This window comes from Pecten maximus, chromosome 1 (genome assembly GCF_902652985.1).
Source record: "Pecten maximus chromosome 1, xPecMax1.1, whole genome shotgun sequence".
NCBI classification, from domain to species: Eukaryota; Metazoa; Mollusca; class Bivalvia; order Pectinida; family Pectinidae; genus Pecten; species Pecten maximus.
In genome coordinates, this window is record NC_047015.1 from 39,875,874 (window position 1) to 39,903,385 (window position 27,512).

Genomic DNA, 27,512 nt, shown 5'->3' on the forward strand with positions numbered 1-27,512 from the left:
CGGATATATAAATCAATGTTAGATGATTAACAGACTTTTGAAAAGCCAATGATCTGGCTAATAGAATGAACTGGTATATGAAACAATGATTCACCTTAAATAATTATTTAGTTACCTGGCACATGAAGCGAATGTCAGGACCGGTTCGTGAGTATGGACGAGGAAAGAGGTAGAAATTGAATGGTCTCGCTTCATATCTGTGATAATATACATAACAATAAGCAAAGTGCAATAACAATAAGCAAAGTGCAATGAACTGGCAAAAATAATACATCAATTTTGAAATTAACTTTTGCAAATTGAATTTTATTTTAACTACTACCCATCAAATTCAGTTTTTTTTTTTTTAAGTTCTTTGCAATGATTTTTTCAGCCATAACACAAATTTAGAATTGCAAAGATTATTGCATATTTTATGAAGCCTGTATTGTTTACAAATGAAATGTTGTAAAAACATACAGTATACAATTTTTCATATTTTTTTTAAGAACTCATTCATCTTATAGTATATATTATATGTGAAAGTATATGTAACAACGTTAAAATGTAATTTATGATTTAAATATGACTCAAAGTAAAATCCTTATCTACCAGGTAACTTACAACATTTTTGCTTCATCATAATGAAAGGTGCAAATGCCAAACTGCAGGAGAAGAAAATCGCAAGCACCCTGAATAAAACAAAATTGCATAAACCTTCTTTAAAAAACTTTCTATCAGGTTTATACAATTATCTCTTTCTATGTTCATGTAACCATTAATCTCTACATGTATAAAACAACAACTCTATATATTGCATTGGCATTTATCTGGGTGTTTAATCTCGATCTGCAAGGATCAAATACCATATATGTATACATGTATATTGAATGACATTGCAAAATTTATCAAAATGCTATTTAATATGTAAATGTAATTATGTTAACATCTGCATTTATTGTATGTTCACAGTATAAATAGTAATTAGCTGGAGAAAACTGCTGGAGAAAACTAACTACATTTTATAGAAACTCATTGAACAATTATTACTATATTATGAATTATTTTAATACATTACATGTACATTCTTGTATATTTCAAATTGAGATTTTAAAAAGAACTCAAATTAAAACACCACTTTTGAAATACATTATCAATATTATTTATATATGTTTAAATAGCAGTACTAAATTCAGTAAGTACAGGGTTTATTAAACCAAGCATACCATGGCCAGGTTATTTGCTTAAGCAAAACATTCGCTCCTACCGGCCCCAGCTCAAAATATCTCAAAACATCAACCTTGTCACAAAATTTAAGGCATGAAGTCGCTATAGAGCACTGAAAACTTTGTTATGTACGTACATACGTAAAAGACAGACAGAGAGGAAACCTATAAAGTCACCCAGGTTTAACATGTAAACCTTTCAGAGATTAATATACTGGTGATCATGTACTTATAGCCAACTAAATCATGCATATAAAGTTATATACATATACACAAGTTACTGGAATGTCATACATGTATATTTATAGGATCTATTGAACTAATTTTCAGTGTATGCCAAAGAAAAATGCATACAAAATTGTGACACCTCTAGTAAAAGCATCTATTGCAACTGAATTGTGTAACTCTACCTGTCTTACTCGCTGGTAACGCACTTCTGGTGTGTCAAAAGGCATTGCATGACCACCATTATTTGAATCCAACCCTAAACAAAAAGCACAATTGATCTTCATCTTAACCTCATTTAGCATAATCAAATTGCTGTACAAACACAACTGCAAAGAGTATATTGTGTATATACTCGTATATTCATCAGTTTCATTTTAAATACTCAAATACATGTATGTGATTTATATCAGTATTGTTCATTTCTCATCAAATTTGTTCTCCTTCTTGTTATGATCAGAAACAGAATATATTTACAATATCTGAAGTCTTTGAATTTAAGAAATGATTTTTTTTTATATACATACATGAACTGTACATGCAGGCCTACCTGTAAATTCCCCATCAACAGCCAAAAAATCGGCACTATTGATAGATTCTGTGACAAAATTTAGCCTCTGTTTAAAATCTGAAATTCAAAAAATGTCATGATATACATATACATTAATTTTATAAATGTAAATATACATTTAAATCAAAAGGAAGGAGTGATGAAAAATACCCGGCTGCGCATGCCTGTACTGGGCCTCAAGTAAGCGATCTTGTGCTCTCCAAGCAGATATCCTATCACTATATACTAAAGGGTAATTATTACAGCTAGCCTGAGATAGTAAAGTAACCTTATACTCACTACTCCCTCCTTCACAATGTCTTCACCCCTGACTATTTAGTCACCTGCATATATAAATTCAGGTTAGAGTGGGCCAGGCCTGTATATAATTTCCGGTGAAGATATTACATCGCGCGATCAACCTATAGCTATACAGTTATGATATAAATATGATAAACTGACTAGGGCTATATCACTAGAGCTTCTTTCAATAGTCTAGAGGTCCCATGTTCTTATTCCATTAAATACCAGCTCTAAACACTCTCTCAAATGTACAAGTATGCTAAAAGAAATTCCTCTATCTCTATATTTCTTTCTTTCTGCCACGGTCTAGACATAACAAAATTGAAGCGCTGACTACATGTACATCTGACGTTACTTAACTTCCGCATATATACATGTACACGACACAGCACACGACTGCACAGCAACAAAAGCCAGCTATTGCACAATACAGCTAAAATACCCATATCCATGAACCAACCAATCCAACCCCCCACCCCCTTCAACGATGAACTTCGCCCTGAAGCTTTCTTGGTTTAAACCTGGCATCCTCAACATGCATTATAGTCCCTCTTGTTGTTAAAGTGGTGCTGTCTCATGACTAGACCCCTTTGTCATCAACAAGTCTCCAGGAGCATTTTGCTTCCCGTGCTGTCAGTAAGCGCACCCTGCAGAATACCAGGCCTGTTCACTGCCACCAAAGATGTAACGTGCACCAAATGTACCTAGCATTTGCCCGAGTTTCCTCTGGCCCTGACACCATGTCTAGTGTAAGGCCACATGTACAGCACACGTACTACGTATACGTACTATATGAAAACATGGAATTTCCCACACTGTTTGGTGTTCTTAAGATTTTGGTGCAAATACAAAATAATCGGGAGTTACACACATAGATATACACCTAATTATATATAACTTACATATATGGATAAATGAGATATTTATTTACCAAAAAAACATCCATTTAGTACGTCTCATATCGGTGTTCTATTCCATATGTATAGACACTTGCTTTACTCTGGTCAAAATTTCAATAACTATGCATGCCTAGGCAAAATTTGATTTCTGCCTATAGGCAAAATTCAATTTCTGCCTAGGCAATAATCGAAACAAAATTATTTTTGCCTAGGCAGAATCGAATATTGCCTAGGCAATATTTTATTTTTGCCTAAGCAAAAATATCTAATTATGACATCCTTAAAGCTTCCCACGCCATAGTTTACCGCTTATCATAATTCTTGTGTGAAATATATTAACATGTTTTGAGGAATAATACAATTAGTTTTCTTGATTTAAACATTTAGTAGATAAATCTCTCATTTTTACATATAAGGTGGGTATTATTATATCACGTCCGATTTTATTGTATTTGCATCAAAATCTAAGCGAAAGAATTCCACGTTTTCATATATAGTGTATATATACTGTAGTGCACTCTGGACCAGACATGGCATATCTGGGCCATAGGAAACTCTGGCTAAAAATGTACCATGCTCCAGCTAGGTACAACCGAGCACTCAACCGTCCAAGAGCTGACCACACTCTACGTTGCTTAACTTAGGTATATAGATTCGCCACACATCCGCAGTCAGAGGACTATGCAGCTGAAATGCTCATATCAATGTCGACCCGTCACAAGCTTTTATTTTTATCAACTTGTAAGGCTAAATTTGAACATTAGAGCACCAGTCTTCAAGTCAGAGGTGTGACACTTGATTTTCGTTCGACATAATTACATTCTCTCTCTACTTGAACATAGTACTGTAGTTACTACCCTCGATGTCCTATCCAGACTCATTTTGTTTGCTGGCTGAGACGACTCGGCAGAAACGGCACGTTCTATATTCTGACAAAGAACTAAATATAGCATACATGGCTGTACTTAAATATAATTTAACTCAATGTATATTATCATTATTATAGAAATATACTAGTATTATATAGTCAAAAGCCTTCAACAGTTCGACACTTGACTCGGCTTTTAGCTGCAGTCAAATTACCCACTTTTTCGTGTGATCTCCATTTTCCAAGCCGCTTAAGTAAAAAATAAGTAGTTCAAGTGATAATTTAATATACAATTTTATGACAAAAAATACACATTCAATACCAAAAATCACTATATTAATACATTTTGAAAATTATAATGACTCTTAACCGTCGAATGTAAACTATATACTGAAATTATTTTCAATTTTGTTTGATGTAAGGGACGATGGTTTCGATTTAACATGTTGGGGAAATCCTGTGTTTACATCAGAAAACATCTGCCTCAGGTACGCATTGCTTTGATTTATTTTATGGAATATTTTTAAAGAAACAAACTAGTCGCGACACTTTCATTAATATACGTTACGTAAACATGAGTACGTTATATATTGCGGACCGTTGCCCCATACATTGTACATGTGATCATGTTGATAGTAACTTCGTAAGCCAGATACACATTGCATAATTTATTTTAGGCCCTTCTGTATCTATATATGGCCACGACTAAAACGGTCACAAAGTCATACTTCGACAGAAAGCGTATCCTGGTTTCCCATCAAAAGATTGCTAATAAGTATGCATGGTACACTACACTGTACCATAAAATAGTTATCGATAGCATTAACGCAATAAATCTATTTTAGCGTATACATAATAGTTCTATTTTAATTGGACTGTATTTTTACACGTTTTCAAACGTTATAAAATCTACTTTTCGTTTCAACTAATCGGAATATTAAATCCATACAAAATTGATTAGAAATTGTACATGTATATATATATGTACATGTTTAAATATGAATTTATAATTAGCAAGATTGTACGTACATGTCCTTATCAGAACTCAATTAGATCAGAGACTTGTATATCACATGTGATATACAAGTCTCTGATTAGATTAAGTCTCATCCGTGTTACTGTAATTATAATTTTTTATTGTATATGCAATTAATAGTATCAAGAAATATATGGATTTATCATTGTTTACATGTGGTTGTAAAAATTGTAGATGTAGAATACAATAAACTGGATAAGGAAGTAAAATTATATAATATACAGTACTAGTGTGTACTTATAATTCTATCATGATTTTCCGATTGTTTTGCCATAGGGACAGTAAAGGTCGCCTAGAGCATTAATTACTGCTATGAAACTATTTAGCTTTAGGGGCAGAGATCTGTGTTTTGTTATTTCTGACCCTAAAGCTTAATGTGAACTTCAGCTGTCAGAAGCCATAGGTACAACTCTGAGGTGACAAAAAGGTATATCATAGGAATTTCTGAAGAGTAAAGATATAAAAAAGAAATCAAACTTATATTCTATAATCACTACTTAATTCAAATTCTGGAGAGAACTTTATTGATCTATATATACATTTGTACTTAATTTATACCTCAGGTACACATATAATTATAGTTCACCATCAAAGCCTTCCAGACCTCAGATTAACATAAAGGTACAATATTTATTATCACCCATGGTGTATGTAAAGAAATTCATATGTTTTATCTGTACCAGTTTTTTTTGCTTATGTTAATTATATAATGACACACCAGTATGATTAAAAAAGTACCAACTTTATAATGTAACTATTATAATTGGTATGGATGTTGAGGCTGTCCTTTTTTGACATCAGTTATATTTTCAAACATGCCTATCTTAAAAAATATTCTATTTCAGGTACTCAGTTCTTTCCATATTGCAGATGCAATGTACAAATTACAGTTATTAGAATTCGTTACTGTGTATTTTACATTTTTTCTAAAAAATGAGGATACTGTAGTATAAGCATTTTAATTACCTGTCTGTTTTGACAAATATGACGCATTAATCAAAATTAAGTGTAAGATTTCAGGGATGAGGATTGATCAGCAGCAATTTTTTTGTTTGTATGTATACAGTCACAAATTTCTGATATAATTTTTTATTCTTTGTCTTTTACAATATAGGTATTAAAAAAAAACTGGACAGCATATTTGGAGTGTGAAGTTGTCCATTAAAGGTTTGTGATGGCAGACCAATGGCATGTGTATGATGCAACAGAAGAAGGGCAAGAAGCAACAGAAGAAGGAAACCAACCAGCAGTTTTAAAGCGTGAACAGTCAGTCTACGACATGGATATCAAGTGTCACATCTGTTATGAACTGCTAGTAAAGCCATCCTCTTTGGCATGTGGTCACACCTTCTGTAGGCTATGTCTGGCAGAATGGTATAATGCGTCTAAGCGTTTAGAATGCCCTGATTGTCGCACACCATGGCAGGAAGTTCCAAGGGTCAACATATTTATCAGGTACTAACTATCGGTGCCCGGTCAGTCTGAAGTTTATGCATTGTTTGTTCTGACAATAAAAGTTTAAACATTTTTTTATCAGTACGATATACACATACAGGTAAATGAGAACTCAAAGTTTGTCAAACACCTCTCTCATCTCCTTCTGCTCCAATGACCCTTAATTGACCTGTAGTGTTCATACTGATATGTTATTCATTTGTTTCTCTATTAAATTATGTTTACTATTTCTTATTTTCAGGGAAGTATTGCAAAAAGATTATCCTGAAAAGTTACGAGAGAGGGAAGAGGCTTTAAACACTGAAGAAAATGATCAGATAATAAACAATTTTGAGAGATTTGGTCAACAATTAAAAGCCAGGCGAGTCGCTGGACAGCCTGGCAGGGTGGTAGTACAGGGTGGTCCACAAAGAAATGTAATGCAAGTAAAGGACTTCTGTTCAGGATTTATAGTGGCAGCTGCTGTAGTAATGGTAAGATTAGTCTCCTACTGAACAAAACTAAAATTGTACATAATGTAACTCTGTGTCCTTCATTCCAATCTACAGGAACATTTTTTAAAAAGTATAATTATTGTTAGAAAAATCTCTCTCAAGAGATCTAGAGAGAGAGAAAGAAAAAGAGAGAGCTACTTATGCACATAAGTGGATTGTAGGGTCATAGCTAGATTTTTCATGTATTTAATCAACCTCCGACAAAAATTATTTAATTGATAAAAAAACTACATTGAAAAGATCTCAAGAGAGACTAGAGTGAAAGAGAGGGAGAGCTGCATATATAGACATGTAGATTGTAGGCTCTTAGCTAGATTTTACGTCTATGAAATGAAAATGATTGACTTACTAAAAAAATTATATCTATATATAAATATAATATTAAAAGCCTCTGGAGAAAGAGAGAGAGAGAGAGAGAGCTACATTCGCACATCATGTAGGTTAATGACTTGCAGATCTACATCATGTATTAAATGAACATCAGACAAGGAAATTATTAAAAAAAATCTTGAGAGAGAAGGAGAGAGCTTCATTAATATATTATAAACACATTCATGTCAATCATAAATTTCAGTTACCTATCACTATATACCTACTAGCTATAACATGATAGTAATTGTTACAGTAATCTTATATTACAATACATAATAAGGAATTGTGATTTAAAATGAGTCTCTTTGATTGTGCTTTATCCTTTTAACAATTATTGACTTTCAAATTTCACATATTGCTAAGTATATATAATATACAATTTACTATTTTTTCAGTTTATGTATTTGATATGGTACTGGCGCAGCGACAGTGACCACGGTATGTTGATATACAAGCCAGTTCTGCGATGGGAGCCAGAGGAGGTGGGAACTTGGCTGGAGGAGATGGGGACCTGGAGTTCCGTTTATGCCAGCAATGCAATAGAAGAAAAAATAGGTATACACTGCAAAACATTTTTCCTGTAAAAGTGTTCTTGTTCATCATAATCTGGTATTTATAAAAAAAAAATCAGCTTTCAATTGTAATGTAAGCGGTTGCAAACTTTTACCAAATTACATTATTACACTTTTGGGCCCGGATGGAAGTGGGAGGGGTCTTACTTTGGAAAAACGGGGAAATATGATATTATCTTATTATATGAAGAAATGATTTAGTTAATGACATTGTCTTTATTTAAAAAATGATTGCATTTAAGACAGAAAAGTTACATACATGCATGTAGCTTATAGAGCATTATTTATTCACTTCTAATTGAAACTAATTTAAAATTGATTTATTAACTTTTAAAATTTAGAAGATAGAATTAGAAGCTCAAATGTGTGGATGGTGGTAATAATGTGAAGCATGTAACTTTTGTTATTGTATAAAAGTATACAAGAGCTTACAGCTTATTCTTGTTTTCAATCAAGCTTAAGTTTAATCTTTGTCGGAGTTATAGCAACTTAAATGTAGGTTGAATTTTATATCTGTATGCTAAAATTTACAGATGGAAGGCAACTCTTGGTAATGGACGAATCTGATTTGAAAGAAAAATTGAAAATGGAAGACAGTCTCCATATGAAGGTTGTGTTGCAGTCTCTAAATGATTTGTCTGAAAGGGGGTCAAAGCTGCCGGGAACTCTCTGGGAATATAAGGTAAGAAACTCACAGCAAATGTACTCGACTGATCCCTTCTCTAGAATATAAAAATCATAAATGAAATTGAGCTTTATGATTTTACTGTCTAGGAAATATGTCCTATTCTTCATTTTTAAACAAAGGGGAGACAATCTGGTACTAGAATTCTTTTACAAAAACATATGGGGTGGTGGGAAGTCATAGGGTGGTGGGAAGTCATGGGGTGGTGGGAGGTCATGGAGTGGTGGGAAGTCATGGAGTGGTGGGAAGTCATGGGGTGGTGGGAAGTCATGGGGTGGTGGGAAGTCATGGGGTGGTGGGAAGTCATGGGGTGGTGGGAAGTCATGGGGTGGTGGGAAGTCATGGAGTGGTGGGAAGTCATGGGGTCGTGGGAAGTCATGGAGTGGTGGGAAGTCATGGGGTGGTGGGAAGTCATGGAGTGGTGGGAAGTCTTCAAATGGGCATACCATCTGCAACTTGCAACAAGTTTTACTTAACACTAAAGCTGTTATTGCAGCATAAGCTGTACATTTTCTGACCATATTGTGAAATTTCCACCCAGTGGAAATTGTGATTTATTTTTAGTGCAACAAGAAAATTAGGAGATGAGTGTCTCGCATAGATTGTCAGATATCATGTTTTCACAATAAATGCTAAATTAAAAGATTTTGAAAAAAAATTGATGAAGTCGTTGAATTTGGACCAAAATACATTCAATTTGGACCATAATAGTAAATAAGACTGTACCTTGGACTTACCCATTGTTACATACAAATAACAATCAATATTTGCTCTATTTACCTCAGGGTACTTTTTGGTACCCAGAGTTACTTTGAGTAACACATAGTTACAGTAGTAATGCATAATATCCACATTTTTTATTCACAGTCACTACACCCCGGACTTGCCATGTTGTTGTTGTATGGAATGAAAGACTACCCTCGTACTACGATCTTGTTCATATACCTGTTTGAATATGATTCTGTTTTCATCCCATTCGTACACAACACATGTATAGATTCTGAGACAACTTTAGACATGGTAAGTGACATCATGATATTTGGTGTTGGTAGTGTATGTGGTAAGTGACATCATGATATTGGTGTTGGTAGTGGATGTGGTAAGTGACATCATGATATTGGGTGTTGGTAGTGTATGTGGTAAGTGACATCATGATATTGGGTGTTGGTAGTGTATGTGGTAAGTGACATCATGATATTGGGTGATGGTAGTGTATGTGGAAAGTGACATCATGATATTGGGTGTTGGTAGTGGATGTGGTAAGTGACATCGTGATGATCTATGGTTCATGTGAAAATATGTGTCAAGTTTTCAGGAAATGACCCCAAAGTGAATACCTGAATTTAAAAAATGCATTGTACCTTACCTATGTTTTCACTGTCATAATAGTGATTTAGGAGATACAGACAATTGTTTTCCACCAACACATTATTATTGTACTGATATTAATTACCAACTCATTTAAAAAAAAAAATTCTCAATGAAAATCGTGGATCCTTTGCATTTTAACTGTTCATATCAATGTTTGGTTGATCACATTAAGATTCTATGCAGGAAAACTCAAAGAAAAATAGACCACTAGTAAAATTGTAGTTGATGTTAAATTTTTGACGTCATCGTTCAGTTCTATGTGGCATCAGGATGCATGGTATAACTATATTGCATGTCCACATGCCCAATAGATCTGATGTTGTATATCTATTAAGTACATTTGTATACGCTGATAATGAAAACAATAATAAATCAAATACGTAGCATCATATATAGGAAACAAATTTAGGATATATATATATTTTTTATTTCAATCTATTCCCATGGTATATCCACACTTGAAAACAGTAAGAGTAAAATAATGTCTATATATTAAATTTCTGTTGGTAAATGTAATATATTATTTTGATATCATGAAAATGACCAAAAATTCAACAAATAGAAAAAAAAGACACACACTTATGACAGCCTCTTAAGACTAATTAACAATAATATATAAAGTTGCAAAGACCAGAAAAAGGTTGTAACTTTATAACAGAAGCATGTATATTGAGCAAAGTAAGAGTAATTTGAGTTGTGCCCCTTTGATCCTATTTTCTGCTTATGGGACCGGCTAGAGTAAACCTGTACGAAAAACCTCAGTCAAATATGCATAAATCATATACATAGAGTAATCCTGTATGAAAAACCTCAGTCAAATATGCATAAAGAAATAAAGAAATTGGTAAAACAAAGGATATCCTCACACTATTGTTTCTGGGTTATAATCTTATTCTTCTTTATCATCTGAATCCTTCTCCTGTCTCTCTATCTCGTGACATGTACATATCACTAGACTGATGAAGTGTTTTGTTGACAGTAAAATTAGTCACATTCTGAACATTTACAAGCAAATTTTTAAGCTGGTATTTGCTGGAGTAGAAATAGTATTGCAATGTGTTCCAAATATTTACACATCTATACTTGCTGATCACAACAGTTCAATTTTCAAGAATATCATAAAATGTACCTAATTCAGGCGAATATTCAAGGTCATTCATGTTTGGGTTGAATATATCAGCTGTTTATTATTCTTGGATATTTAACATTAAATTTCCTGCCACAAATATTCAATCTTTTATATATATCCCGCTCCTTCCACAAAAATAAATAAATAAATAAATAAAAATAAAAAAAGATAGATAAAATATAAAATAAGAAAATATAGAAATAAGGGAAATGTTGGCATAATTTGCATTTATTCTAATTTTCTTGCCATTATGATATGACTGCTGTGAAATTCCCAGATAAATCACATGATGTAGCCGACTGACAGTACTAATCTTACAATGTTTGTGACGTTACGTTAATGATATTGGGGAGAATATGATTACCTCCCCTGTGTGGCTGTAAATCCAGTAGACTGGGTTCATAGTTGTACCATTATGTCTCGGCCATTGTTTCAATACTGGTCATTTAACAGTGTTGATTATTCTGTCAGCTTCAAAATTGATAAAAGAAAACAACAGAAACTGACCAATAGGACACATGCAGAAGACTGATCTACATATTATGATAACAGTTTATCTACATATGGCTTAAAAGTCTCCCACTTGCGATCTATCGGAATATCTAAATTAGGACTCCTTAGAATATTTAATGGGAGATAACCCAACAAGTAACCTACATCAACTGAATTATTTGTGCTTGGATCTGTATAAATTAAAGTTTAAGATGTTATAAATAATAGTGCCAAGAAATAATGATTTGTAACCAAGAAAACAAGAAGACTCATTTCTATGTTTCTACAATACCAATTTGAAAGTTTCTGCATAATTTACATTTTATATACAAGAATATAAGTAGGAAGTAATAACTGCAACATCCTCACGCGTTACCGATAAGTTGGAATTTATTGTCTACTAGTTTCGACCCTATCGCAGGGTCTTCATCAGGACAATTTTATACAGGTCAAATCCCCTCCTTTATATACAAGAATGTACATGTAATTATATATTACTCTTGGCTATTCTAGTATGAAGGTTATCTGAACAAAGCTCAGTGACCTTTCCTAATCTGGCTCCATCTGTTGGCATCTGTTGGTTGTTGTGTGTCATTTGTTAACATTTTCAAATTTTTTACTTCTTCTCAAATACTCCTGATCAAATTTTATGAAATTTTGCAGAAACCTTCCTGGGCCAAAGGTCAACCAAATCATATGATACCAACACCCAGGGGCCTCAGGGGTGTGGCCAAAAAATGGTCAAAATAACTCCAATTAATCAATAATGTGGTCAAGACTTAGAAAGGTTAGAATCAAATACTTTTCCTGGATCTCGATGGAAGGGTCTTAATTAGGTGCTTTATCAAAATTGTATATTTCATGGCATCTGTTTTTTATGTCTTCTCCTAGGGAGAAGTTTTTTTTTATTATTGTTTATTAAGGAACTGTTTACATTACATGTAGAAGATACATGTCACAAGTTACATGTTTATAAGGCTCAGATGACTGTTTTGTTTGAACCATTAACTCTTAATTGATCTAATAAATGTTTTTATTAGGGTAAATCGTAACTATTCTTATAACTAGTTGTTTTTTAACTGTACAATTTAAATTTATATTCTTACAAGCATATACATACCGTTATGTATTATACATGTATATAAATCCAACTCTTTATCTCATAATAACAATTCTATAGCAACTTCTGCAGTGTTGTCACTGTTACTCAGTTCCTCTGTAACATCAATAGACCAGTTCCGTCTCTGTTTATGATGATTATCCTGCTTGGTAGGACATAAATCAGAATTGCATGTTAACTTGCATTAAAAGGTTAAATTCATTAATTACAGTGAATCATTCCCAAGGAAGAGTTTTATTAAGGGCATGTGATGCAAAACATTCCTTATGTTTTATAGCAATTGATTGGTGAAGTCTCATGCTTAATAGACTACAGCTTGACAATATATTGGATGTCACCGGAGTCTGCCTGTGATTTCAGTTATAGCCAGCAGCGTGCATGGCTATTGAATTCCAAACAATTAACAAAGCCATATGGAAATGCTTAAAGAAAATTTAAAATAATTTGTTTGAAAATGAAAATGTTAGAATAATAAAACTGCTGGAAATAGACATCTGAAAAAAAATCATTCAATTTAATTTGTGAATGATTTTGCTATTATGATAATAGTTTAAATCAGAAGAAATTTTAAATGATTTGTTTGAAAATATTACTGTTCGAATAATAAAATTACCTGTACAATAATGTACTGGAAATAGCTGACATCTGAAGAAAAATTAATCATTCAATTCAATTTGTGAATGATTTTAATTTGCTATTATCAGTATATTGATTGTTTAATTAGGCCTGGTAGTAATTGAAGGATGAATCAGTAAATTAAAAAATAAAAAAATCACTTTCAAGGGAGTGATCGATCTTTAGAATTATTGTTTTATTATAATTTAGATATGATTTTATGACTACTGCATGTTCAGTGAAGTATCTAAATACCACAGGGGTCCTTATAACATAACTAGTTACTGTAGATCTTGGGCACTGGTATCACTCGTTAATAAAATTATTGACTTACTCGATTATGGAAGAATGCTCCAAGGTTTCAGCTCTGTATAAATGAACCTACCATTTGATATGAATGAAAATAAAAAGCTCTGAAAATAATTGTCACTTTAAAAAAATAAGCTTAACAAAAGGGTCATTATGTGCAATTGTCTTGGAGATATAATTGTTTCATCGTTGTCATGACATAAAAATGTTAGCCTGTTTGATAGTCTCATGTAACAGTCGGATGCTGGAATGACTTTGTTGGAAGATTTGTATTGTTGTAAATGTGTTACTGTACAATGGGGAATTGATTGATATCAAATATGTGGTGTTTATCACCCTCACCTCTAAGTTGTAGACTTTTTGCTTCTTGTAAGAAGGTAAATCTCCAAACTTTTCTAAACTCTTTGTAAGGTAATAAAAAAGAGAAAACATGAGGAAGTAGCAAAATTTCTTTAAATCGACCATAAGAGGAAAAGCTACGTATACGGTAACCCCCGTGCACATGGCATTAGGAACATTTATCAGTTCAAACTTATACACACTTTCAAAGAAAAGTAAAATTAAGTAATCACTTTTGCATATATTGCCACAAGTATGTCTAATTAATCTAAAAATTTAGCCCAATAAAGCTTAATGCGGTAATTCTAATTGACGACAGAAATTAATGTCCACTTGGATGTGGGTGTTTAGTTGACGCTTCCCTCAGAACCGCTGCTGTAGCTGTTGATACGCTATGAAGTAGTGTAACTGACCTTGTGGCTGGTATACAAATTATATCATCATTGATAGTTCTAAAATATGGGTACCGGTCGTGTTGATATTATTAAAGTGCTCCCAATTTACGAGACTCTCCCTAATAAAACGTGTACACTGGTCGGGTCCCCGGTTACCAAAGTGACCGCATGTGATCATCCTACAGTTTGCTCAGTGTTTATAATTAACTGGTAGTGTGCAAGATACAGCTAGTTTCATTTTCAAATAATCTTAAATAAATAAATATAGGACTTTATATAAGCAGTTTTCAATTTATAATAAAAGAGAAAATCAGCAGAAAGAGCTATTCTTAACTACACAAGCATATCAGCAAAAATATCACCAGAAAGCTAAGCTGAGTATAACAAGCTTGACTGTACTTCTTACCCCTTTATATTTGCAAGAATATTGCATCCTAATTTTCGATACCCTTGGTGAGTATTGAGTTAGAAAATTCACAACAAGGCATTTCAAATTATTGATAATCAATTTCTAGCATCTGAATTACGTGTTTGCATGGAACCGGAGAGAAATCACACATTTCTTTTTGCAGCCGCATTGCTGGTAGGACATTCAGCACATGCAAACTAATTGGCCAAGTGCACTTTATACTGAAATTATGTCCTTTCAGAATTAGGGCTGTTGTTCACAAGGAAACCCTCAGAATGATGTTATCAAATTTGATCCTTTCCATTTGAAAGCCACTAGTAATGTTTTTGCCAGATTTTAGAAAATAATTTCTCAATGAAATAATTTCAAAAACTCAGGTTAAAAGATTTAGTTTGATGGGGGATGTTTTTAATTTCTTTAATGTGAAGAGATATTAACATTTTTATCAATCTCTGATCGGAATTTAGATAGACCACATCGAACATGCATTTCTAATTTGATTTTGATCAAACTTACTATTTTATTGTTACTATATACTCATGAGAAAATTTTTACAATATTTTGTGATCGCCAGTTTTAATTTGGCAGCTAGCCTTTAACCTGTTTTTCTTACAAAAATAGAATTATATCTTCTAGATCCATGCAGTGCATATAATAATGTGAAGATAGTTCAGAACACTTTCAGTTGTTATTTTCTCTCTCAATATTCATGTGTTTTAAAGTCACCCACAACGACATGTACCCACGGCGACTTGTCACCCACCACCAGGGCATCCAGTTGACCCTTGATTTTCTGATTTTCAGCAATTTCAGAAGTCAAATTACTATTATATCTCTGAAATTTGAAAGGTCAAGAAACATAGCAAATAAACATGTTCCTCCAATCTTAAGAGTCAAATCTCATATTGTGGAGTCAAAAGCATACTCTCAAGGGTCTACTGGATACCCTCGACTACCATAATCAATACTACACCTTTTCACACATGTACAGATAAAAGTTGGCCATCAGGGGTGCTCCTGCTGAATTGATTACAGATCTCCTTATTACATTGTACATGTGTTTAATTGACATTTGTTCATGACACATTGACTATACATTATCTAATTCAAATCACAACTGATTCTGTTGTCAAGATTGGGAATGTGACATCTTAATTAATTTATAAAAAAAAATAACCTGTCTTTCTTCTGCATGTGTTATAGTTTGACAATGTGACCAGTGGACAGCTGACCGAGTTTGTATCCTGTGGCCTGTTCCTGCCTTACTACCTCATTGGAATCTATGCTTACGATTGGACTGTCACCCATTACTGGATCAGTCGACTAGTCATTATCACCTGTATGGCTCAAACTTACCTAGAATGTACCTTCATCGCCGATTTCCTGAGAGGCGGGTATAGGTAAGTTGTTTTTACTGACACAGTACAGTTACTGTGTCTTCCAGACAAACAGTAGCCGTATACATTTCCAAATGTAATGCTCTTTTATGATGCTTTTTAGCATTAGGTCATAAAAGCCATGTATGGTCTTTGATGTGAGATTCCATCAGTATTGTGTGATCTTTGATGTGAGATTCCATCAATACTGTGTGATCCTTGATGTGAGATTCCATCAATACTGTGTGATCCTTGATGTGAGATTCCATCAATACTGTGAGATTCCATCAATACTGTGTGATCTTTGATGTGAGATTCCATCAGTATTGTGTGATCTTTGATGTTAGGTTCCATCATTATTGTGTGATCTTTGAAGTGAGGTTCTATCAGTATTGTGTGATTTTTGATGTGAGATTCCATCAGAATTGTGAGATCTTTGATGTGAAATTCCATCAGTATTGTGTGATCTTTGATGTAACACTCTGATCACTGATATTATACCTTGATATGTTCAACCCTCTCCCAACTTTTGACTTTCAGAAACATCTTTTCAATGGGGAAAAGTTACGGAAAGAGCTTGCTGTCTGGTGTTTTCTTCATCATCATCTGGCCTGTTGTCCCATCCTTCATCTGTAACATCTTCTTCTACGTAGCCCTGTACCTGTCTCCCTACGTGAGTCTGGAGAAAATGTACCATCGCATCAGGAATACAAACCCAAGGAACTGAGAGATAGTAAAGAAGATTGACCAATGCTTCAAGGCAAAGGAAGTCACATATATATATATATAATTCATCTGGCAATGTGACAACTAGATGGCCAGATTTGGTTGGTTGATCAATGTGACAGATGGCCAGGCCTTGTTAGTCGATCAGTGTGGGGACTATCATGGATAATTTGTAACTTTGTGCCAGTCCATAATTCGGTTTGGAAAAAATATAACATAAAAGTTTTTTTTTTATATCAGACTTGAGAAGGTACAAATAGATATATTTTCATGAGTTAGATTGTATGTACCTAAATCTCTTGCCACATTTTTTATTATTAGTTAGAATTTATTTGAGTATGGGCAATCATTTGTATGTTTCTTACTGACTACAGCTTGTAAATCTGTCACTCTTATTCGTGGGAAATCTGCATAGTAACCCATCAGATACCTCACAGAAATCTGGCTATGCATTAGAGGAGTAGAGAGACTCCAGTCTTGGTTAATAGAAGGGTAAACACATTAGGCCTGTTCCCTTGAAGCAGCGATATTCTTATCACTTAGGTTGTTGTTCCACTGAATCAGGCCATCAGGCCAAGTGATTGCCATCTCTTTTAAAACAAAACATTCCATTTGTTTTTGCTTTATGACAATTTGGTTTTATTGTTTGGAATGCCAGGCTTCAATTTTTCCTCAAAACTTTAATACTCCTTTGGTAGTATTAAAACCATGTACGGTAATCATCCATAGCCTGAAGGCTTCCCACCTCGACAGGCTTTTTTCCCCCTGAAATGCTGATAGCTTTGCTATTGACAAATGGATCATTTTGAAGACATATACATTGTGTTATATTTTATTTTATATGCATGTTTTTAAAAACAAATTCTCATTTAAATTTTTTTTTTTTTATTTATTGATTTTAATTTCTTAATCAAAATCTATAAATAGTTTCAAAATTGAAAACGAAATTCCTGTCAAGTTCATTGGCATATGACAATATCCAAAGTTCTGTTCAAGCCAAGTATTATCATTATTACTGTTTTGGTTTTTAAAGGTGTGATGTGGAACTAGATAATCATGATTACAAAAATTGGTCATGAGCTGTATATATATAATCAGATCCATGCACAACTGAAAATTTTGGCAATGATAATCGTGTATATTGTAGATGAATGTTGATTTCAGATCAATTTGATATACATGTACTCTTAGACTAGTATTGGCAGTTGGGTATTCTCTTTCATTCATGAGATGCCATAGATGGTTTGACGACACTATGATTGTTGGAATATTGATTTATTTTTCAAAATTTTATTAAACATTTACTTCACTGAAAAATACACCATTTGACAAGTAAATCAGATTCTCTGGCCTACACACAGTAACTGACAATGTGAAGCTGATTGGGCTGCCCTTTTCTAAGACATTCTTTCAGTTGATCTAATTGTCAGGAATTTTTCCTGCAGAAAATTTGATTACTGTATGAAATGTCGTCAAGTACATGAGAAAAAATACCATGTATGTCTGGATATGATATAGAGAAGTCTAAATCCTCACATTATTATGTCGTGTAATGTGCCTGCCCATTGTGTCATGTCTGTACAGTTAGCAGTCACTGGGGCCCTTTATAGCTTGGGAGATTTTTTTGCTCTGCAGGTTTATCACTGGTACAATGTATATACATACCCATTTTGTATGTGCATTGACCAATCTAATCTGTATCATCCAACATAATTATTCTTGATTTAATTACTTACTGTCAAATCATCTCGATTTTTAATTGGCCAAGTACATACGGTATATTGAAAATTCATGCCTGGATTCAACATTTTCGAAATTTGATCTGAATTTGTTACTATTATTATAAATTTTTTTTATAATAATCAACAAAAATAAAAAAAAATCCCACAAAAATTATAATTTTACAGTAATCTTACCACGCTCTCATTTATAATGACTGTTATATACTGATTATATAATATATATAGACACATCTCCAAACCACAATTTTTTTATTTTCTTTAATTCAGATTCACATATCATTGGATTCACATATCATTTGGATTATATGCTGTAAATAACAGAAGAATTATCTTCCTATTTATTCTTTTCCATTCTGCCATGTTGTCCATAAAACTTGTATCAACTATAATGACTGTAGATATCTTTAGTTAATTAGATGATGTTTAATTTGCACCTTTATTTCCTACACACTGAGAAATATTGATCACCGTTCACCTGACTCCCTATATTTCCTGTGTGTCAGAGTTTCTTAGGTATGTCTGCTTTCAGTGTTGAAGACTATCTGAGATGGCCTATTAATGTTGAAGTCTATCTGAAATGGCCTGTTACTGTTGAAGACTATCTGAGATGGCCTGTTACTGTTGAAGACTATCTGAGATGGCCTATTAGTGTTGAAGACTATCTGAGATGGCCTATTAGTGTTGAAGACTATCTGAGATGGCCTGTTAGTGTTGAAGACTATCTGAGATGGCCTATTAGTGTTGAAGACTATATGAGATGGCCTATTAGTGTTTAAGACTATCTGAGATGGCCTATTAGTGTTGAAGACTATCTGAGATGGCCTATTAGTGTTGAAGACTATCTGAGATGGCCTGTTAATGTTGAAGACTATCTGAAATGGGCTGTTAGCATTGAAGACTATCTGAGATGGCCTATTAGTGTTGAAGACTATCAGAGATGATCTCTTAGTGTAGGAAACTAACTGAGATGGCCTGTTAGCGTTAAAGACTTTCTGAGATGGCCTGTTTTTGTTGAAGACTATTTGAGATTCGACGGCCTGTTCGTGCTGTTGAATATCAGAGATGGCTTGTTTGTACTGTTAAAGAATATCTTAGAAGCTAGTCAGTGTAATCAAGATTATAATAAGATGGCCATGCCCTGTTGATATTTTTCAGTGAATTGATAGGAAAACTTAGAAATTGCTTATTGAGTTTCATGAATCCATTATAAAGCCTAATGTATTTGACCTATGAACTATGAACTGTAACTGTATGTGTTCTGATCTCCTAACCCTTATGATAACTAAGTTATCCTATAGGCTTTCAGCCTTGGAGCAAATCTCCTTGTTTAATGATGGACCTCAATAACGAAGATGGCAACTGTACATCTACAGTCTATCACCCAAACATATTTGTCACAGGACTAATATTTGTCACCAAGACTATCGCCACCTGTTCAGCTTGATTTGTGTGAGTGACCAGCTGTAAACTGACATTTCCCAATCTAGTGCGAGGGTGTAACTTAGTAACAGTCTGCCCGGGTGTAGACGCTCTCCTTACTGACAACACCAGAGTGTTTCGTCAGTCTAGATCTCTGATCACAGATAATACTGGTCAGCTTTATGTGTTGCTCACACATCATTGGTCTCTGTTTGGTTTAAATTGGGTTTAAAAACAAATTCAAGTCAACATACAACTAGATTTGTTAAAGTTTGAAGGACAGAGCCTTAAGGTTTTATGCTTACAAGATTTGATTATGTCAGACTTCATTAGCAGGTTGTGCAATATATTCCAGAGAGTTTCGCTTGATATTATCAACGCCTATCAACCCAGTGTGTCTATCTTCGAGGTTTGAACAAGTTGAGTTTTATGTTCCTCTATCTAAATTTATTACTGCCCATTTTAAAACTGTATTGTTTTTAGTTAAGTTAAGATTTATAAATAGTAAGATTTTATGTTCAGTGATTTTAATCATTCTGATCTGTATAATATTATTTTAATGTATGGTGGTGTATCTCATGCTGAATAAAAGTGCCTTATTTGATACAGTAATAGTACTGACAGGAGTAGACTTGCTAAAGTCCCCTCCCGTCTTACCTGTGCAATAGTACTGTTACAATATACCACTAAAATGTTAGGTCTGCTCCTTGTCCTACACCTTACATACTCGTTAGTTACCCGAGGTAAAACAATTAATAATCATATATTCCTCTTTTTTTTCTGGACACAAGTCATGATCTCGTATATACTGGGGTATACATTTTTATACATGATATAACGGCATAAAATGCTATTTCTGTCAGAAGTACCCTATTTCTCTCTCTGGATATAAGAGTGATATATAAATTCAATTTCTCTCATATAAATAATTGATTCTTTTTATATTTATATGACAGACTTGGTTGATACATTCCATTTCTCCATGTAACACATTATCCATTCTTTTCTGTCTACATCAAACATGAGTGATGTATTCTATCTCTATCTACATCACACAGGAGTGATAGATTCTATTTCTCTGTCTACATCACACAGGAGTGATATATTCTATTTCTCTGTCTACATCACACAAGAGTGATATATTCTATTTCTCTGTCTACATCACATAGCATTGATAGATTCTATTTCTCTGTCTACATCACACAGAAGTGATAGATTCTATTTCTCTGTCTACATCACACAGGAGTGATGTATTCTATCTCTGTCTACATCACACAGGAGTGATAGATTCTATTTCTCTGTCTACATCACACAAGAGTGATATATTCTATTTCTCTGTCTACATCACATAGCATTGATAGATTCTATTTCTCTGTCTACATCACATAGTAGTGATAGATTCTATTTCTCTGTCTACATCACACAGGAGTGATATATTCTATTTCTCTGTCTGCCTCACACAGGAGTGATCATTCTTTTTCTCTGTCTACATCACACAGGAGTGATAGATTCCATTTCTCTGTCTACATCACACAGGAGTGATCATTCTTTTTCTCTGTCTACATCAAACTGGAGTGATAGATTCTATTTCTCTGTCTACATCACACAGGAGTGATCATTCTTTTTCTCTGTCTACATCAAACTGGAGTGATAGATTCTATTTCTCTGTCTACATCACACAGGAGTGATCATTCTTTTTCTCTGTCCACATCAAACTGGAGTGATAGATTCTATTTCTCCACAGATTGTGTGTACATTTGGCATGCCGTCGCCCCTATGAATTTTCTGTGTGTAAATATATTTAGTAAATAGCTGTAGCAATATCATATAGTTAACACTCATGTTGGAAGCTGTGGGAACTTTGTAAGTGATTATATTGATTGGAAGATGACTGGTGTATTTTTGGATTTGTACTGAGTCACGCTATCGTTCATCATTCTCTGTATCATCGCACACAGCCACCCACTGTCCTTGGTAAATATGACATACATTTTGAAACTTACTTTCCATCCAGGATTCCTTCTCTTTCTGAAAAGGTTTTGATGTTGAAACATAATTGGTTCATATAGATTCAATAACTGAGTGAAGCATCACCCATACTTTGACATTAGCCAGATACACTAGGAGAGTGTAATGCAGCCATTTATGGCATTTCTGTATCCATTATCAAATTTACCAAAAATAATTCTATAAATGTAGATTTTTTTTTTTTCGCAGAACCTTTCATTGAAATATATGTTGATTTAGCACAACACGAACATTAGGAAATGTCATTACAGTGGTCCTCAGATGCTTAAATGTTTGAAAGGTTTAGCTGTATGATAGCTGATAACTTTTAATGTCACTCATAAATCGTGTGTGATTGGCTGAAGAATCGTAAAGTATGAAGATTAAACCCTGTATGGTGTGTCTGTGTGTGTAGGGTCATAATGTGTACCAGTACATAGATCATAATCATATATTCTTTGAAGGATCGTAAAGTTTTATTATAGTCATTTATTTTGTGTAGGATCAGAAAGGGAAAAGATCAGTCATATACAGTGTATATATTGTAAGTGATATGATTACTTATTATAAAGACTACAAAACAAAAACTACTTTTGCTGCTGATAACAATAAGAACCATTGTTTTAACATACAGGGTCCAGTTTTTCAAAAGGTGATCAGGCTAATCACAGTTTAACAACAACTTTAAAATCCTAATAAAATCATTTCTGGCAACACTAACTTGTCAAAACTATGAAACTATTATTAACACTTGTCAGTTTTTTCTTCTCTGCCTATTTTAAGAAATACACACACTCAGGTTTTAAAGTAAAGGAGAAACGAGATTTTCACTAATCAAGTGATTAAGCTAATCATCTTTTGAACAACTGGGCCCAGGTTTATCAAAGGTTATATTTCTTAAACCAAATGGCATACAAACATTGTACATGTACAAGAATAGCCCATGTCTATAGGTCAGAGGAATCTTGACTCTAGTACTAGAATAGAGGAACCGTATAAAATATAACATGTATGTTTTAATACTATCTCTTAATCACATGAAGTATGACATGTATTTACCAATATTATCTCTTAATCATGTTAAGCTACATTTTCCATGCTTTTTCTATCTAAAAATGTTTATATTCTGGGTTGAAGGAATGTTTTATATGGTCACAATGCTATTGACCACAAATGCAGGAATTTAACAGAACCATTTAGATTTTATACCATTGTGCAATTTTACCTGATTTTGTCATTCTAAGACTCATATTTCTATTGATTTTATTATCATCATGGTAAATCTTCACTTAAATTCTTATGAAAAACCCATTATTTTGTATTATATATAATATTAACTTGAAGATAATCATCTTTCTGATGATTTAGTATGTCTATAATGATTTTATTATGTTAAGTAATTGTTTTTAAGTTTTGTATGATATATTGAAAAAAATCTGTGATCATGATACTGCATCCTATTTAATCCTAATGCCATCTTTATTTTTTTCTCACCTCATTATAATGAGATAGTTATTGTGTCAGCAGATAGTCTTGTTTTGTTAGCCATATTGATTTTTTTCTCACCTCATTATAATGAGATACTATCTGATAGTTATTGTGTCAGCAGATAATCTTGTTTGGTTACAGAGACCTGTTATCTAGTGGTAATGAGATAAAATTATCAAGATGGAGCATATCAGCTTCTGTAGCATCCTATTATCTGGTGGTATGTGATAATTACTCCCAGGAGTTGTTACTGTTTTGTGTTGTATCAAAACATTATGTTCATTCAATCAAGGATTTTAATATATATTTTTAATAAAACGTTCTTTACAGTAAATGTAATTCAAACATATTTAATCAAACATGTTACTCTGTTTTAAATTATATTATTGTAACTCTGTTTTAACTACAATATAATCATAAATCTGTATCTCCATGGAATATTAAAACATATATAGGCTTACACATGTGTGCATTGATATGTAAGTAATGTGTGTGTGTTTTGTCAGGGTACAACAGATGTATGATATTTATAGATTTTTGGAGATGCATAATGTAATCAATCTCAGTGTAAACTTTCTTTTCTGTGAACGATTGTTTTTCATGAAATAAATTCTGCATTGTATTCTGCATTGTGTTTTCGCTTACTCTGTTCTATGTGACAACATATATATAGGTGTTCCGATTGATTAGTACATTGACGAAGTATACATTTCTGTATACCAAATGGTTAGAACTATACAAATAGTATGGAAGTATAGTTAGCGCAATATTAATTTAGGGCATTGCTTCCATATCGAAATGCGCTAAAGTAATACCGCTAAAATATGCCAATTTACAGTAAGTAGAATAAAAATACATGGAAGATAAAACCAATGAAATACTAATCTTGTATTGACAAAAATAACACATTACATTATAAAATATGTTTGACGTCTTCACAAAGCAACATTGAGTTTAAATGCTTCAACGAAGTGATGTTCAGAATCTTCATTTTCGCTTCTTTTACAGATAATCCTCAATGCTTCAGCATTCAAACACCAGTATTAGAGATTAAATAATGATTTACATGTTTATAAACTCAAGTATTCTGTATAACCATGGTATTTGTGTTATACCACTAATAAATCATCTGTCATCAGGCGCGTAGCCAGACTTAAATGAAAGTGGAAGCCTGGTCGGACAAAAGGTCCGACGGAAGGACGTAAGTTCTTCCTACAGAATGCCCCCTGGTAAGGGGGAGGGGGTTACGGGGGTATCCCCCTGGGATTATTTGGTATTTCTAGATAGACAGAGGTGATTAGCATATTTTACGAGATACATATTAGCACAAAACATATACCATGAAAGTCATGACTTATGATCTGTAATACATTGTCAATTATGCAATGATGTTTATTGAAAATATATTTCCTATACATATTCAGGTGATAAATCATACAAATGTCATATACATATATATGGAAACTAAGATGTGTGTTTTAATAGACGATGGATTGATACCTTTTATAAATAATTAACAAACATGGTCACCACTGTATCTAAATCTACATAATTGCAACACACATGCAACATGCAATGTCAGAGAAGCATTCATTCTCCATCCATGGTTGATCTCAGGTGCGAGGGATGATTGACATCTTGTGAACCTCATATTGCATTATTTTCAACAAAATCTCCTTCAATATCTATACACTTTTGCCAGCAGTGTTTGAGGGCCTCAATGCCACTTTTATTGAACTCCTTTTCTTGGCTGTTCAGAAAGAACCATCTACTGCATGCATGACGTCATCATCGGACTAAAGTGGGTCCCTGAAATAGCCGTTTTCAGTTTTTGAAATAGATGAAAGTCTGATGGAGCGAGATCAGGTGAATAAGGCGGATGCTCAATCAATTTAAAGCCACAATCGTCAATGGCAGTCATAGCAATGACAGACTTGTGAACAGGAGCATTGTCCTGATGGGATAACACACCTTAATGAGCTTTCCGCGCCGCTTAAGTTTAATATTTTTCCATAACTGCTTCAGAAGTGAAGCGTAGTATGTGCCATTTGATTGTTTGTCCTTTTTGGAGATACTATATACACAGTAAGCAGAATACCATTCGCATCCCAGAAAACCGAGGCCATAACCTTCCCAGCTGATGGAACAGTCTTTGTCTTTGACAAAACTCGATTTTTTTGCCTAGGCAATAATCGAAACAAAATTATTTTTGCCTAGGCAAAAATCGAATATTGCTTAGGCTGAAATATTTTTGCCTAAGGAATATTGCCTAGGCAGAAATAATTTTGCCTAGACAAAAATATTTAATTATGACATCCTTCCCGCACCATAAGCGAAATCTATACCTACAATATGTAGTGGACATTTTAAGGACAGGCGAATTAAGGAGTGTTTTGAAACGAGGTTCCACACTTTAGAAATATCGCTAGCTCAACGTAAATTAATAGCGATAGGGAAGATTAGGAGCTTAACCCCAATACCCGATGTACTTTGCTATGACGATGTATTTTTGTGAGATTCCGCCTGTCGTTTAGCCGTGGGATCCAATGCTGGTAACATTGGTTGCGTTATGAATTCCGTCATTATCGTGGCATGACTTACTCCTAATGAAGAATGGAAATAATCAGCCATCTGTGATCAGCGTTGTCACTGATGAGGCAGTAGTAACAAGTTAAAGGAAATGTTTTCCGATTTGGTCATCAAACGAGATCTTCCTGTCAAATAGTTCCAATCATTATGGCGGGTTATATCCCCACTAAGCCGTAATACTCGAGTATGGCGTTGAATGGATTATCTGCTGGCGTTAGGAAATTGGCTTCACCGACAGGCATTCTACGTTGTTGTAGGGCAACCATCAAAGTTAGGACTTCGGTAATCGGAAAAAATATGCATGTTTACACCCCTTATTAAAGGGTAATATGTATTTTTCTAAGTGTAAATGCTCATTTTTATAATCCTTGATTGTCTTGAAAACATTTGTTTATGCCTTTTTTCGAGTTTCACTTAAGCTTTAAACGGTAGCACAAATGTCTAAAATTAAACGCTTGCAAACCAATCAACCATTCGAAAGTTGTTGACAACGACATATATTCCTCTAAAACTTGCTTTATAAATTGCAACTCAAAATAATATCATTGAGAGACAATCCGAGCCACCCACAAAAACACGATTGGTTTTGGAACACCTTGTTTCAATTACACCGGAGTATATTGGGAAACATATTGACATAAAACGTTGTGTAAGAGACAAGGCCAAGATGACCTGACGTAACCCGCTAATTGAGTTTCACTATAAAACTTCAGATTCCTGGCATTCAGCACCATTCAACTGTTCATAAAGGCGTAGGTTACGTAAGTACTGTGATCATATAATGGCGGTCGTTATAGCTTCCGTGGCGGTCTGTCGGCTTACCAAGGTCGAGGGGGTGGGGGTATAGTCCTTGCCACACTGAGCTGACTACATCATACAACAGTCAGCATCTACTTCCGTACGGTGTTAACAGCTCATTACACATCCAGGTAGCACCAATTTCCAGTGTATCCAGCTGTATAGGGCGGATAATATAATATATACAATATGTGTAATAGCTGGTGATTTAAGTTCCACTGGTGTTACAAGTTCATATCTGTCTGTCTGTTGACTCGTCCAGGGCAGACATACATGTATATTGGATACTCCTTGCCTACAACTGTCAAGTATTTCCATGCGGGTACTGTTTTTTTTTAATTAATTGCGTCTCGAACTGAAATAGACTGTTCCCTATATATACGGAGTTATAACCCTTTATTGCTGTGCGCTAACTTGTCTGGAACATAATTTCCAAATCAGAGAGGGAGAGAGAGAAAAGGAGAACATAAGCATGTGTCTTTTAGTGGTGCAAAGGGAAAACATATCAAACACGCAAATATCAA

The 27,512-nt window shown here is 33.8% G+C and overlaps 2 protein-coding genes across 4 annotated transcripts in view; one reads left to right on the forward strand and one right to left on the reverse strand.

Moving 5' to 3' along the window:
- LOC117333587 (poly(A)-specific ribonuclease PARN-like) overlaps nucleotides 1-4,300 on the reverse strand; it is a 28,855-nt gene extending 24,555 nt beyond the window's left edge. For all 3 annotated transcript variants that reach the window (XM_033892960.1, XM_033892953.1, XM_033892945.1), the window contains exons 1-5: nucleotides 4,270-4,300; nucleotides 1,981-2,058; nucleotides 1,616-1,689; nucleotides 604-671; nucleotides 116-197 (exon numbers count right to left, since the gene is read on the reverse strand). In XM_033892960.1, coding sequence (XP_033748851.1) covers nucleotides 116-197; nucleotides 604-671; nucleotides 1,616-1,689; nucleotides 1,981-2,058; nucleotides 4,270-4,288 — 321 coding nt within the window. In that variant the 5' untranslated portion in view covers nucleotides 4,289-4,300. The remainder of the gene's footprint in view (nucleotides 1-115; nucleotides 198-603; nucleotides 672-1,615; nucleotides 1,690-1,980; nucleotides 2,059-4,269) is intronic.
- A 164-nt stretch (nucleotides 4,301-4,464) lies between these two features.
- Nucleotides 4,465-24,228, forward strand: LOC117333601 (bifunctional apoptosis regulator-like). The gene is made up of 8 exons (XM_033892971.1): nucleotides 4,465-4,538; nucleotides 6,201-6,541; nucleotides 6,783-7,014; nucleotides 7,803-7,962; nucleotides 8,513-8,661; nucleotides 9,532-9,684; nucleotides 16,047-16,243; nucleotides 16,760-24,228. Exons 2-8 carry the CDS (start codon nucleotides 6,261-6,263, stop codon nucleotides 16,944-16,946), a joined length of 1,359 nt encoding a protein of 452 aa, XP_033748862.1. The 5' UTR covers nucleotides 4,465-4,538; nucleotides 6,201-6,260; the 3' UTR covers nucleotides 16,947-24,228.
- Nucleotides 24,229-27,512: the final 3,284 nt, after the last annotated feature.